The sequence below is a fragment of the Pan paniscus genome, chromosome 7 (assembly GCF_029289425.2).
Source record: "Pan paniscus chromosome 7, NHGRI_mPanPan1-v2.0_pri, whole genome shotgun sequence".
NCBI lineage: Eukaryota > Metazoa > Chordata > Mammalia > Primates > Hominidae > Pan > Pan paniscus.
Window position 1 is genome coordinate 57,657,056 of NC_073256.2, and position 14,677 is coordinate 57,671,732.

Consider the following 14,677-nt stretch of genomic DNA (forward strand, 5'->3'; position numbering starts at 1 on the left):
AGTTACTAATTCAATCTCCTTATTATTGATCTTTTCAGATTTTTTATTTTGTCTTGATTCAGTCTTGATAGGTTGTATGTTTCTAGGAATTTATTTTTTTCTAGGTTCAATTTGTTGGTGTATGATTGTTCATAGCAGTCTCTTATAAAACTTTGTATTTCTGTGGTATCAGCTGTAATGTCTTCTCTTTCATTTCTGATTTTGATTCCTCTTTCTTTTTTTCTTAGTCTACTTAATGGTGTGTTAATTTTATTTATCTTTTCAAAAAACCAACTCTTAGTTTTATTGATTCTATTAATACTATTTTTCCAGTATTTCATTCATTTTTGCTCTGAACTTCGCTATTCCCTTTCTTCTACTAACTTTAGGCTCAGATTGTTCCTCTTTTTCTAGGTCTTGAGGTGTAACATTAGGTTGTTTATTTGAGATTTTAAAAAAAATGTAGGCACTTATTGGTATAGACTTGCTATAAACTTCCCCCTTAGAATTGCTTTTTCTGTGTTGCATACATTTTGTTATGTTGTGTTTCTATTTTTGTTGTCTCAAGATATAGTTGTTTCTTGGTACACATTGGGGATTGGTTCCAGGACCCCTACATATAGCCCAATCTGCCTATACTCAATTCATTCTGTTGGCCCTGTAGAACCCACATATAGGAAAAGTTGGCCCTCTGTATATGTGGGTCATGAATACTGTATTTTCAATCTGTGTTTGGTTGAAAAATATCTGCATATAGATGTACCCGTGCAGTTCAAACCCGTGTTGCTTAAGTGTCAGCTATATTTTAAAATATTTCTTTTTATCTGTCATTGACCAAGTGATTGTTTAGGAGCATGTTGTTTAATTTTCATGTATTTGTGACTTTCCTAAATGTCTTCAGTTATTGATTTTGAGTCCTAATATTGTAGTTGGAAAACATACTTGATGTCAGTCTTTTAAAATTTGTTAAGGCTTGTTTTGCAGTTTAACATATTATTTGTCCTGGAGAATGTTCTGTGTGCATTTGAGAAGAATGTGTATTCTGCTTTTGTTGGATGGAATGTGTCTATTAGATCTGTTTTGTTTAAAGTCCAGTTTGAGCCAAATGTTTTCTTACTGATTTGTTGTCTGGATGACCTATCTATTGTTGAAAGTGAAGTATTGAAGTTTCCTAGTAGTATTGGGTTGCTATTTAGCTCTCTCTCCAGATTAATTAATATTTGCTTTATATATTTAGGTGCTCTAAATTGGCTGCATATGTATTTACAGTTGTTATATCCTTGTGATGAATCGACACCTTTACCATTAATGCACTTTTTCATCTCTGTTTTTATTGTTTTTGATGTTACATCATTTTGTCTGATGTAAGTATTGCTATCCTTGTTCTCTTGGTTTCCATTTGCACAGAATACTTACTCATATTTAAAAGAATTACTGATAGATGGGGACTTACTATTGCTATTTTGTTTTTGACCCTTCCTTCTTCCCTTGCTGCATTCTTTTGTATTTCTTTTTAATTAAAAAAATCAATTATGGATACATAACAGTTGTACATATCACATGGGGTACATGTGATATTTTGAAACAAGCATATAGTGTGTAATGATCAAATCAGGGTAATTGGGATAGTCATCACCTCAAGGATTTATCATTTCTATGTTAGGAACATTCCAACTCTACTCTTTTAGCTATTTTGAAATATACAATAAATTAATCATTTTCTTTGTTTTTTTGTAGTAATTTGATTCTCATTTTCCTTTGTGCATATTCTATAGCACATATATTGTGATATCTTTGTAATTACATAAAATATTTTATAAATTTATAGCAATCTATTTTAAACTGATAACTTCAATCACAAAAACTACCCCTTTATATTTCTTCTTCTTCCACTTTATGTAACTGATGACACAAAATTACCTCTTTTTATATTGCTTATCATTAACACAGATTCATTGCTTTTTATGCTATGCTTTTAACATTCTAACAAGATTTAAAAGTGAGTTTCACACTCACATTACAGTACTACAGGATTCTCTGTCTATGCACTTACCATTATTATCGAGTTTTATATTTTCATATGGTTTTGTGTTGCTATTTATTTTCCTTTCTCTTCACCTTTTTTGCTCCTCTGCCACTTTGATTTTGAATATACTAGTCTTTGAGTCCACTGATGCTTTCTTCTGCCTCATCGTGTTTGTTGTTGAATCCTTTTAGTGAATCTTTCAATTTAGCATTACAGTTTTCAGCTCCAGAATTGCTGTTTGGTTCTTCTTTATAGTTCCTGTCTCTTTGTTGATATTCTCATTTTGTTCATACATCATTTTCCTGATTTCTTTTAGTTGTCCGTCTGCATTCTCTTTTAATTTTTTGAACATCATTATGATGGTAATTTTTGAATTCTTTGGTAATTTATATATATCTGTTTCCTTAGGGTCAGTTTCTGGAGATTGAATTTTTTCCTTTAAATGTGCCATGTTTCTATTTCTTTGTATTATTTGTCATTTATTATTGGGATTTTGGCATTTGAAGAATTAGCTGCCTTTCTCAGATTTTGCAGCCTTGTTTTGTACAAGGAGGACTTATGCTACTCAGCCTGGCTAGAGATTCTGGTAGCCTCTCAAATCTTTTTTGGGGATGTGTCCTCTGTGAGGTTTTTTTGTGCAGTCTCCTAATTGTGGAGGTTTGCTAGTTTCTACTCAAGAGCACCCCCAGGTGTCTGTCTGTGATACTGTGGTCTCTCTGACTTTTTTTTTTTTTTTTTGAGACAGAGTCTTTCTTGGTTGCCCAGGCTGGAGTGCAGTGGTGCCATCTCGGCTCGTTGCAACCTCCGCCTCCCAGGTTCAAGCAATTCTCCTGCCTCAGCCTCCTGAGTAGCTGGGAATACAGGCATGCGCCACCACTCCCAGCTAATTTTTGTATTTTTTAGTAGAGATGGGGTTTCACCATATTGGCCAGGCTGGTCTCGAACTCCTGACCTCGTGATCCGCCCGCCCTGGCCTCCCAAAGTGCTGGGATTACAATTTGAGCCACTGAGCTTGGCCTGTTGTCTAGTATTTTAAGTCTTTTTTTAAAAAAAATTCTACAATATAGATATGACTATTGAATTATGAAATGTTTGTTTAGGTTTGTGAGGCCATACACCAATTAAATTAATTGTTAAGAGGATGGACTGTGAGCCAAACTGCCCAGTTTGAGTACTGCCTTTGTCACTTTATAAGCTGTGACTTTAGGCAAGATTCTCAAACTCTTTCTGTACTTGTTTCCTCATCTGTAAAATAATAATAGTACTAATCACAAATGACTTTTGTGAAAATCAGAGGGATTCGTATGTGTGGAGCACTGAGAAGTGCTTGTGGCACATGTGAAGTGCTCTATGAGCTTTAGCTATTTTCCCATGTGTTCATTGTCTGCTTTCAACCTTATTGAATCTCAGCTTATTTTTCTGATATATCTACTTCAACTGGGTATCTTTTAGAAGTTCCCTTAGCGAAGGTATTTTGGTAGTAAATTCTGTCAGTTTTTGTCTTTTCCGAATGTTTTTGGCTGACAGCTTTTTTTTTTCTAAGAACTTTAAATAGACTATATTTTAACATCCTTTGTTGCAATTTAAACATTGTCTGTTACTCTGATGCTGTAGATGATATCTTTTCCATGTGGCTTTTTCTTCTGTATCTTTAGACTATTTGGTGTAGATGTGGACTTAAAAAAACTCCTTTGCCAGTAAATAGACTTCCGGAGTTGATTTACATTTTTCAGTTCTAGCAAATTCTTAGCAATTATTTCTTTATTGCCTCTGTCTCATTATCTGATTAACTCTTTCATGCATTTCTTGCATGTTAGACTTTTTACTATCTCTGTTTCTTAACCTCTCTTTGGTATTTCCAATATTCTTGTGTATTCCATTCTGATTATATTGGATCTACCTTCTATTCACTAAGTCTCTACTAAACTATGCCAAATCTTCTACTTAACCAACTCATTGAATATCTCATTTCACTAGTTTTATAGTACATTTAATTCCTGTAGTTCTACTTAGTTCTATTTCGAATCTGCCTGGTTATTTGTGATTGTTTGTTACAGTTTTATTATCTGTTTTAAAGCTTTTATTTCTTAAAGCATATTCAAACACCTAATTTTTGTGCTGTATCTGATCATATGTATGCCCTTGGTGGGTTCTCAGGTTTGTTATTTCTGCTAACTCTCGTGATGGCTCATTTCTTAGTGCACTTGTGATGTTGATTGTAAACTCACCTTCTTTGGAACTTTATATTGGAAATAAATATATTTGAATCCTGAATTATAGTGGGTTCCTACCGAGAGTATTTTTCTTTGCCAGATGCTTGGGGGCATGGTCAATCTTTGATGTCTTTAAACTGAAATTTTTGTTGATATATATATATATTTTTTGCCACACAAATGTTAGGAACTCTGGTCCCCAAACTCTTATGAGGATGGGTGTGTGGTAAGAATTTCTCCATGGAGACTATTTTTTTAGTTCCCCATCTATCAGCACCAAGGCAGTATTGCCACAGGCCTTCCTTGAGGCAGGTTTTTGTTTTTCTAGTTAACCCATGGGGATACCACCCTTCATATGCCTAGGCTTTGTATAGGGCCTTGTATTCACCATTCCATTCAGCTCAGGCCCCAGCTTTTGCCTCCTTTATCTATGGGTCACTGAAAACGCATACTGCCGCCTGCCAAGGATAGGAAGATTTCCACAGGACAAAGGCAACTCCGTAGTTTGGACTCTTTCATACCTTCTTGGTTTTTTTTTGGTCTGTAAGATGTTTCTTACTTCCCACCAACCCAGCCAAGTGTTTCAAAATACCTTTTAAATATTTTAGGCAGCATTTTAGGTGTACTGTACTGGGAAGTTTCCTCTGGACATTTGGTCCACTATTTGCAAGAAGTGAACATGTACTTCATTGTTTTTAATAACCGCATGCTGTTCCCTCTTATAAATTTACCGGAAATTTAAAAACAGGTTGTTTCCAGTCTTATACCATAAAAAAATGTGGCACCAAGCATCCTTGTAAATAGATCTTTGCATACATTTAAAAGTATATGTCAGATAAATGCCAAAAAAGATTAAAATTTTTTAAAATTAATTTTATTTTTAATTGGCAAATCATAGTTGTATACATTTATGGGGCACAGCATGATGTTTTATGTAAACAATGTGGAAGTGATTAAATCAAGCTAATTAACATATCCAGCACCTTGCTTGCTTGTAATCTTTAGCTTGTTTTCATTAATTTATATTTAATTGACAAATAATAATTGTGTATATTTTGGGGTATCGTGTTTGTTTTTTTTTTTTTTTTTGAGATGGAGTCTCGCTGTGTTGCACAGGCTGGAGTGCAGTGGCATGATCTCGGCTCATTGCAACCACTGCCTCTCGGGTTCAAGCAATTCTTCTGCCTTAGCCTCCTGAGTAGCTGGAATTACAGGCATGCGCCATCATGCCCGGGTGATTTTTTTTGTAGAGACGGGGTTTTGCCATGTTGGCCAGGCTGGTCTTGAACTCCTGACCTCATGTGATCCACCTGCCTCAGCCTTCCAAAGTGTTGTAATTACAGGCGCCTGGCCACAATGTGATGTTTTGGTCTATGTATACCTTGTTGTAAGATTCAGTCGGCTGGGCGCGGTGGCTCATACTTGTAATCCCAACACTTTGGGAGGCCGAGGTGGGCGGATCATGAGGTCAGGAGATGGAGACCATCCTGGCTAACATGGTGAAACCCCGTCTCTACTAAAAATACGAAAAAAAAATTAGCCAGGCGTGGTGGTGGGTGCCTGTAGTCCCAGCTACTCGGGAGGCTGAGGCAGGAGAATGGTGTGAACCCGGGAGGCGGAGCTTGCAGTGAGCTGAGATCGCGCCACTGCACTCCAGCCAGGGCGACAGAGCCAGACTCCGTCTCAAAAAAAAAAAAAAAAGATTCAGTGAAGCTAATTCCCATACCCATCACCTCACCACATTGTCATTCCAAAAGTGGACTTGATCCCTTTAGAGTGCTGTTCCTATGGCTTGTGGAAAGGGATGGAGACATTTTGTTGCATTTTTCACCCATTTTCACAGTACATATAAATCATTCTGTGGGGAAAAAAATTGCAGATGATAGACCACCTGTTCTATGGTAGAAGCCAGAGGGTGCTCAAGGTCTTCACCACCACTGTGCATTCTCTGCCAGTCATAGAACTTTAGGAGTTAACAGTAGATAGTAAAGAACATCTTGGTCAAGGTCACTTCATCATTGATTTAGTAATTCCATCTGATCATTCCTAACGTCTTATAGTGTAATGTGATATGTGAAAAATATTACTTTTACTTTCTTATTTGAGGCTAAGTTATACAGTTTCACTTTGTTGTAAACTTCAACTACTTCATCAAGGAAGAATATGATGAATTCCAAAACCGAGGATTCTAGCTGAGTGGTATTTATAGTATTAGTTAGATACCGTATAGGTTTGGCAATACATTTTGGAAGATTTTATTTAAAATACATTGACGTAGGAAATATGTTACCTTCTAACTAATACAGTTGGTTTGAACCAAGATCTTAGTACTTTGGTATTACTGAATTTAAAAAAATACCTTAAAAGAATTAAGTATTCCACATTCAGTGGTAAAGATATGTCAAATAAGCAAAATATTTTTGACTGTCAGCATTATAAATAAATACAGGTTGAGCACCCCTAATCTGAAAATCCAAAGTGCTCCAAAACCCAAAACTTTCTGAGCACCAACATGATGCCACAGGTGGAAATTTCCACACCTGCCCTCATGTGATGAGTTGCAGTCAGAATGCACTGTTTAGTACTTATATGTGAATAAATCTAAGAAAATGATTGCTTACCAGTAGTATATAAATTCAGAGTCAGGAGTGATGGTGAGCCAAACAACCACAGATTGTCTACATGAGGGGCTGAGAGAGTAACACCTTTGCTTTCTGATGGTTCAGCATACACAGACATTATTTTATGCACAAAATTATTTAAAATATTGTATAAAATTACCCTGAGGTTATATGTATGAGGCCTATGTGAAACATCAATGACTTTTCTGTTTAGACTTGGGTCCCGTCCCCAAAATATCTGATTATGTATGTGCAAATATTCCAAAATTGGAAAAAAAATCTGAAATTTGAAACTCTTCTGGTTCTAAGCATTTCTGATAAGGAATATTCAACTGTAGTCTGTTTATTGATTTTAAATATGTAGATTTCTTCTATTTAGAAATCATATTTATGAGCACATAGTGGTAATAACCTTATTTTTTTTTCTTTTTAGCCTATATATGCAAACAGATTTGCAGTACCAACCTATGCAGCCAAGCAACCTCAGCAGTTCCCATCAAGGTCAGAAGAAAATTTGCTTAGATTTTTTGGCCAGAATAAAACCTAGGGGTTAATGTCTAATAATTTCCCCTGTATTTTAATGTAATTTAGTGAAAGGTATTTATTGTCAACAGTTTACAAGAATATGATTTGCAGAAAGGTTTTAAAATAACTTTATATAAATTTTATCATATTGGTACAGGGTCAAAATGAAATATTAAATAAGCTTGAGCAAGACAGATTCTGCTGCCACAGCTTTCATGTGCATACGATTTAGAAGCAAGGGCCTTTGAGATAACCAGCAGTAGGAAACCAGATGGGTTGGAACAGCCTTCCCGTCAAAAACAGCTAAAAAAGCTGGACAATATAAGAAAATATGTGTTTGAAGGCATAGAAGACTAAAGAAGTGAGGAATTGTGGGGGTAAGGTCAGGAGAGGAAGGAAATCTAGAAATGATCCCAGCTTTGGGGGCCACTTTTCCTTCCTAGATGAGTTTACCTGTTCTGACAACAGAGAGGCTAGGAAGCTGAGGAGAGCTTTCTACAAACTCACAGGGCAGAGGGGACAAAATTTAGAATCCTGCCAAAGAGGAGGCACCCTGGCAAACATCTCAGGGTCTGTGCTGGGACCCAGAAGTAAGAGTGAACTAGACCTTCAACTGATTTCTACAATTTCTTATGTTTTGCTCATGATCAAAAAAAGCCAAGTGTAAAAGAAAAGAAAATATGACTAAAACCAAGAAACAATAGACCATAGAAACAGACTGAGATGGTATCCAGTTAATAGACATGGACTTTAAAATAACTATGATGTCATGGAATTAAAAGTCAAGATTGAGAATTTCAGCACAGAACTAAAAACTAAAAGAATCAATGCAAATTCTAGAACTGAAAAACACAAGAACTGAAATGACTCAATGGATGGGCTTAAAATCATCAGGAAGGAAGATAATTTATTACTTCATTTTGTATCACATAAAATGCAAATGCATGTGACCCTCCCATCCCCCAGAAGTCTTTCAAATTACAATTGCGTTGCAACTCTGAGGACTATCTTCATATGTAATCTTTATTATACAGTAAGAATACATTGAAATCCGACTGAGGATCAGGGAAAGAGTATATAAATTGTGAGGGAAACATTCACCAGGTAGTGTTCTAGTGTTACTGGAGTAGAGGTGTACTAGAATTGGATGATGAGGTTAGGAGCGGGTGTCCACAGGTGGAAGTATGAGGTTTGAGATGGACAGGTATAGAAGTCATAACACTTTTAATTCTCAGAGTGAATCTCATGTTGAGGGAGCTATAAACAGCTAGGTTTACACCTAGCAGTAATTTGCTGCCCTCAAATTCTAACAGCACAGGCAAGTGCTTGATCACTTAGTGTACTCACTTGTCTTTTACAGTTTATCTTTACCATTTCATGTGCTTTTTTTTTTTTTTGAAAAAACCTGTAAACTAGAACCTTCATACAACATTGTTGATTATGGAGTAATATTATTTAAAGTAGTTATTCCATTTTAGACTCTAATTGGAGCCTTTTAGCCATTGAATATCACCCTAATACTGATCTCAGAATGTACAGTACCCTTTCCTGTTGTCAGAGATGTTGAGGATGGTGTTATGTTGAGCTTGTAATGAATATGGCATTATCTCACCCAGTCTAAACACTCTATTAACTATCTCTTTTCCCCTCGCAGGCCACCTCCACCACAACCGAAAGTATCATCTCAGGGAAACTTAATTCCTGCCCGTCCTGCTCCTGCACCTCCTTTATATAGTTCCCTCACTTGATTTTTTTAACCTTCTTTTTGCAAATGTCTTCAGGGAACTGAGCTGATACTTTTTTTTTTCTTGATGTTTTCTTGAAAAGCCTTTCTTTCTGTTGCAACTATGAATGAAAACAAAATACCACAAAACAGACTTTACTAACACAGAAAAACAGAAACTGAGTGTGAGAGTTGAGAAATACAAGGAAATGCAGTAAAGCCAGGGAATTTACAATAACATTTCCGTTTCCATCATTGAATAAGTCTTATTCAGTCATCGGTGAGGTTAATGCACTAATCATGGATTTTTTGAACATGTTATTGCAGTGATTCTCAAATTAACTGTATTGGTGTAAGATTTTTGTCATTATGTGTTTAAGTGATTGAATTTTCTACCTTAGTTATCATTAATGTAGTTCCTCATTGAACATGTGATAATCTAATACCTGTGAAAACTGACTAATCAGCTGCCAATAATATCTAATATTTTCATCATGCACGAATTAATAATCATCATACTCTAGAATCTTGTCTGTCACTCACTACATGAATAAGCAAATATTGTCTTCAAAAGAATGCACAAGAACCACAATTAAGATGTCATATTATTTCGAAAGTACAAAATATACTAAAAGAGTGTGTGTGTTCACGCAGTTACTCGCTTCCATTTTTATGACCTTTCAACTATAGGTAATAACTCTTAGAGAAATTAATTTAATATTAGAATTTCTATTATGAATCATGTGAAAGCATGACATTCGTTCACAATAGCACTATTTTAAATATAAGCTTTAAGGTACGAAGTATTTAATAGATCTAATCAAATATGTTGTTGATTCATGGCTATAATAAAGCAGGAGCAATTATAAAATCTTCAATCAATTGAACTTTTACAAAACCACTTGAGAATTTCATGAGCACTTTAAAATCTGAACTTTCAAAGCTTGCTATTAAATCATTTAGAATGTTTACATTTACTAAGGTGTGCTGGGTCATGTAAAATATTAGACACTAATATTTTCATAGAAATTAGGCTGGAGAAAGAAGGAAGAAATGGTTTTCTTAAATACCTACAAAAAAGTTACTGTGGCATCTATGAGTTATCATCTTAGCTGTGTTAAAAATGAATTTTTACTGTGGCAGATATGGTATGGATAGTAAAATTTTAAGCACTAAAAATTTTTTCATAACCTTTCATAATAAAGTTTAATAATAGGTTTATTAACTGAATTTCATTAGTTTTTTAAAAGTGTTTTTGGTTTGTGTATATATACATATACAAATACAACATTACAATAAATAAAATACTTGAAATTCTCTTTTGTGTCTCCTAGTAGCTTCCTACTCAACTATTTATAATCTCATTAATTAAAAAGTTATAATTTTAGATAAAAATTATAGTCAAATTTTTACAGATATTATCTCACTAATTTTCAGACTTTTGCCAAAGTGTGCACAATGGCTTTTTGTTAATAAAGAACAGATTAGTTTTGAAGAAGGCAAAAATTTCAGTTTTCTGAAGACAGCATGTTATTTTAACAATCAAGTATACATATTAAAAATTGTGAGCAATCTCAAATGAAGGTCCATCATTTCATTTTAAATCTCTAAATGAATTCATATAAGACTCAAACGTTTGTGCCGTTCACTCATGTAGCCTCAGTTTTTGCAATTGTGATGCATATCACTGAAATTTTACAGTTGGTAATGTATTAACTATGTAACTTAACACTTGGAATTAAATAGTTCTTTGGATATTTGACTAGTTAAGTTTTTAAAAAGACTATTGGATCTGAACTTCTTTTACTTTTATATATTTTTTAATATGCTTTATGTTTTTTACTTACTTGGTCATGGATGCCACTTCAAAATTTGAAAATATTAAAGGACATCCTTTCTTTCTTCAAAAAGAATAAATAAGGGTAAATTATATGCAAGTTTGACATCTCTGTTTGACTCTGTATGTCAAACTGACCTTGTTCAGAGTATTGCATTCTCCCTTTCTCCTGTGTCTGTAACCATAGAGTTAAGCACAATTTGGGTTTTCTAAACTCAAATCAGATTTTATTAAATTTCATAAATGTTTACTAAAACCTACCATTTTCCAGGCACTGTATTAGGTACTGTGATACCTAAGTTCTGGATAGGATATGTTTCCCGACTTTTAGAAGTGCATCCTCTGTTATGAAGAGAGCCATACACACAAGAATAATACAAAATCAACCCTATTAAAGATACAAACCAGAAAGGTTGAGGAGTAAGAAAGAACAAAATAATACAAGAGCCAGAAATTCATTCAGAATACTTACCACTAATTGATGAGTTGAAGCATTTACTGTAATTGCTCTTCTGTTTGTTACAAAGCAAGGTGAAACTAGCTGTGGCTCAGCAGCTGCCTAAAAGCAATGTTAGCTTAGCATTGGCTGTTCCTATTGAGATACAAGCTCAGTGTATTTTTTTGTTGCCTTGTTCCCCACCCCACCCCTCCACCTGCCCCAGATGGAGTTTTGCTCGTCACCCAGGCTGGAGGGCAATGGCACAATCTCGGCTCACTGCAACCTCCACTTCCTGGGCTCAAGCGATTCTCCTTTCTCAGCCTCCCCAAGTGCTGGGATTACAGGCGCCCACAACCATGCCCGGCTAATTTTTGTATTTTTTAGTAGAAACGGGGTTTCACCATGTTGACCAGGCTGGTTTCAAACTCCTGACCTCTGGTGATCCAACCACCTCGGCCTCCCTAAGTGCTGGGATTACAGGCGTGAGCCACCTCACCTGGCCTGTTGCCTTGTTTTTGTTCATGCTATTAATTTCAGGTGTAGATTGCCCTGTTGAAGTTGCGTGCATCCATAAAAATCACATCTTCACTTTAAATGTGTTAGTTCCCCAAGTGAGATTTTTCTCTGTTTCCATGAGGCCTTTTAGTTTATGTGTTGGCCTATTATGTAGTATGAGAAATTAATCCATTCTTTGGGATTTGAAAAGAATGAAAAGCTAATGCATACAGATGGAGACCAGGTGTGAGGCTGGGAAGGAGGAGGCATTGCAGTTCCAGGGAGTAAAGCAGTGTTTAGGAAAAACCCAAAGTCAGAGCTGCTAAAACACGGGATAGGAGAAATTAAGTGGCAGGTTCCGGTCTGAGTTCAGAAAAATTACTATGCTGAGGTTGAATTTTCTACTGGAATGTAAGTACTGTAATTGTGGGCAAGAATCTTCTCTATCTCTTTCACTACATGAAATGAGTATTTATTGCACTGAGAAGTTTCTGAACAACAGAATGACATCACATGAGTTTTAGCCAATGGCCTGCGGAGAACCAGATTGGAGGAAAAAGCCTGGTTGTGAAGTCCATTTGGGCAGCGTCAGTGGGGAAAAAAATGCAGCTGGCGCTCTTCAAAAATATGAAGAGCTGGCATTTCATATTGAAAAGCGGCTCACTTTTCCCTTCTTTGGAATGTTCACACATCTGGCTAAATAGTTGTGAAAAAATATTAGAAACAGGTTTGGCAAATATGAATATATATTTAGGTGTGTATATAGATTTTAATTCAAAAAGTATTACACATTCGCTTTTGAAAGGACCTAGGAAGCCCCGAACGGTGGCAGATGCCTGTAATCCCAGCTACTCAGGAAGTTGAGGAGGGAGGATCACTTGAACCCAGGAGTTCGAGACCAGCCTGGGCAGAATAGTGAGCACCCCCGTCCCAAAAAGAAAAAAAAGCAACTGGGAAGTGTCTGGTGCAGGAGAGCACACGCTGACTGTGAATAAGTGTGTCAGTTCTTAAGGTCCAGCAACACAAAGCGAAAAGTTAGTGGAGGACTACGAGCGCGATCTCGACAGAGGGCGCTGGGTGGTCAGTGGCTCCAGCAACCACGCGGCTGGGGTGCGCCGGGAAGGGAGCTGGATGTTTTAGCCTCGGGGCGCACGCTGCGGGCCCTTCGTGTTCCGGACGCTAAACACCGAGAGCACCCCGTCTCCAGGGCCTCCGGAGAACGCTGTCCCATGAACGTGCGGGGAGCGGCCCCCGGTGTCCGCGCGTCCGCGCGTCCCCGGCAATTCCCGACTTCCCAACGGCTTCCCGCCGGCAGCCCCGAAGCCGCACCATGTTCCGCCTCTGGTTGCTGCTGGCCGGGCTCTGCGGCCTCCTGGCGTCAAGACCCGGTGAGCCAGCCCAGACCCTGACACTAGTCCGGGCGCTCGTCACACTGCGGCCCGACTCCCTGCAAAGCCCGGGGCCCTCCCTGTCTGGGTCCCTTTGGTCCTGTCACCCTGGCAACCGGGCCTTTTCCAGGGGATTAGGCGCCCCCTAATGGAGAAGCGACTCAGGGCCCAGCACCAGGGCTCACGCCTGTAATCCCAGGGCTTTGAGAGACTGAGGCGAGCTGATTGTTTGACCTCGGAGTTGGAGACCAGCCTGGGCAACACAGCAAGACCCCATCTCTAACAAAAAAATTTTAAAAAATGTTCCGAGGTGGTGGTGCGCACCTGTGATCCCAGCTACCCGGGAGGCTGAGGGAGGAGGACCACGTGAGTCCAGGAGGTGGAGGCTGCAGTGAGCCAAGATCGCCCCCACTGGACTCCAGCCTGGGCGACAGAGATCCTGTCTTTTTTATAAATTAAAAAAATTATTTTTGTGTGTGACCGAGTCCCTTCTGTCGCCCAGGCTGGAGTGCAGTGGGCAACAGTAGGCAACAGAGGGATACTCCAGATCGTAGTTCTCCAGAACTATGAGGAAAATAAATTTCTGCTGTTTAAGCCATGCAGTCTACACTATTTTGTTATGGCAGTGGGAGCTGACTAATATAGTACTTAACAGCAAAATGATTGAAAAACTGTAAAAGTTCATTAGTAAGAGAACTGCTAAATAAACTGTGGTTACCTCCAAACAATGCAAATGGACCACTGTGGAGAGGGAGGAAGTAAGACATGCCATGTACTGACTCTGGCTGACAAGATTCAGAATAGTATGTAATAAGAGAAGGAAAAAAATACTCCAAACATTTTACTTGCATGTAAGCCTCCCTGGTGATACTGTAAATTTTTGAGAACTCTTCCTACTCTTCTTCCTATCCTGCCATAATTACCTCTGCAGCATAGCAGAGGTGTGGTCAAGGCCAGGGTGTCAGCCTGGTTAGATTAGGGTGAGTGTTCTCTTCCTGGCTTGTAAACAGCTACCTTCTCCCTGCATACTCACAGGACCTTTTCTTTGTGTACAGGGAAAGACAGGAGGAGCAAATTCTCTGATGTCTCATCTTATAAGGGCATGAATCTCATCATGAGGGTCCCACTCTATGCCTAAAACCCTGATTACCTCCCAAAGGCCATAACCAAATACTGTCACATTGGGGGTTAGGGATTCAACATAGAATTTTGTGGGATACATTCAGTTCATAACACATACAAAATTTTAATGCAGTGGTTGTCAAAGTTTTTGGGTTCAGAACTCCCTTATACATGAACAATTTTTGAGATTCTCAAGGAGCTTTTGTTTATGTGGATTTATATCGATGTTTAACATATTAGAAATTAAAATAGAAATGTAAGAATGTGTATTTCATTCATTAAAAATAAAAGTAATGGCCAGGCGTGGTG

At 37.5% G+C, this 14,677-nt stretch overlaps 2 protein-coding genes across 6 annotated transcripts in view; both read left to right on the plus strand.

The window, feature by feature from the left end:
• The window catches only part of ADAM9 (ADAM metallopeptidase domain 9), a 108,314-nt gene extending 97,908 nt beyond the window's left edge, over nucleotides 1-10,406 (plus strand). The window contains exons 21-22 of the mRNA XM_003830708.7: nucleotides 7,273-7,340; nucleotides 9,019-10,406. Of these exons, the coding sequence (XP_003830756.1) occupies nucleotides 7,273-7,340; nucleotides 9,019-9,112 (162 nt within the window). The 3' untranslated portion in view covers nucleotides 9,113-10,406. The remainder of the gene's footprint in view (nucleotides 1-7,272; nucleotides 7,341-9,018) is intronic.
• A 609-nt stretch (nucleotides 10,407-11,015) lies between these two features.
• The window catches only part of ADAM32 (ADAM metallopeptidase domain 32), a 185,350-nt gene continuing 181,688 nt past the window's right edge, over nucleotides 11,016-14,677 (plus strand). For all 5 annotated transcript variants that reach the window (XM_003830707.6, XM_055116494.2, XM_055116495.3 and 2 more), the window contains exon 1: nucleotides 11,016-13,246. In XM_003830707.6, the coding sequence (XP_003830755.3) occupies nucleotides 13,189-13,246 (58 nt within the window). In that variant the 5' untranslated portion in view covers nucleotides 11,016-13,188. The remainder of the gene's footprint in view (nucleotides 13,247-14,677) is intronic.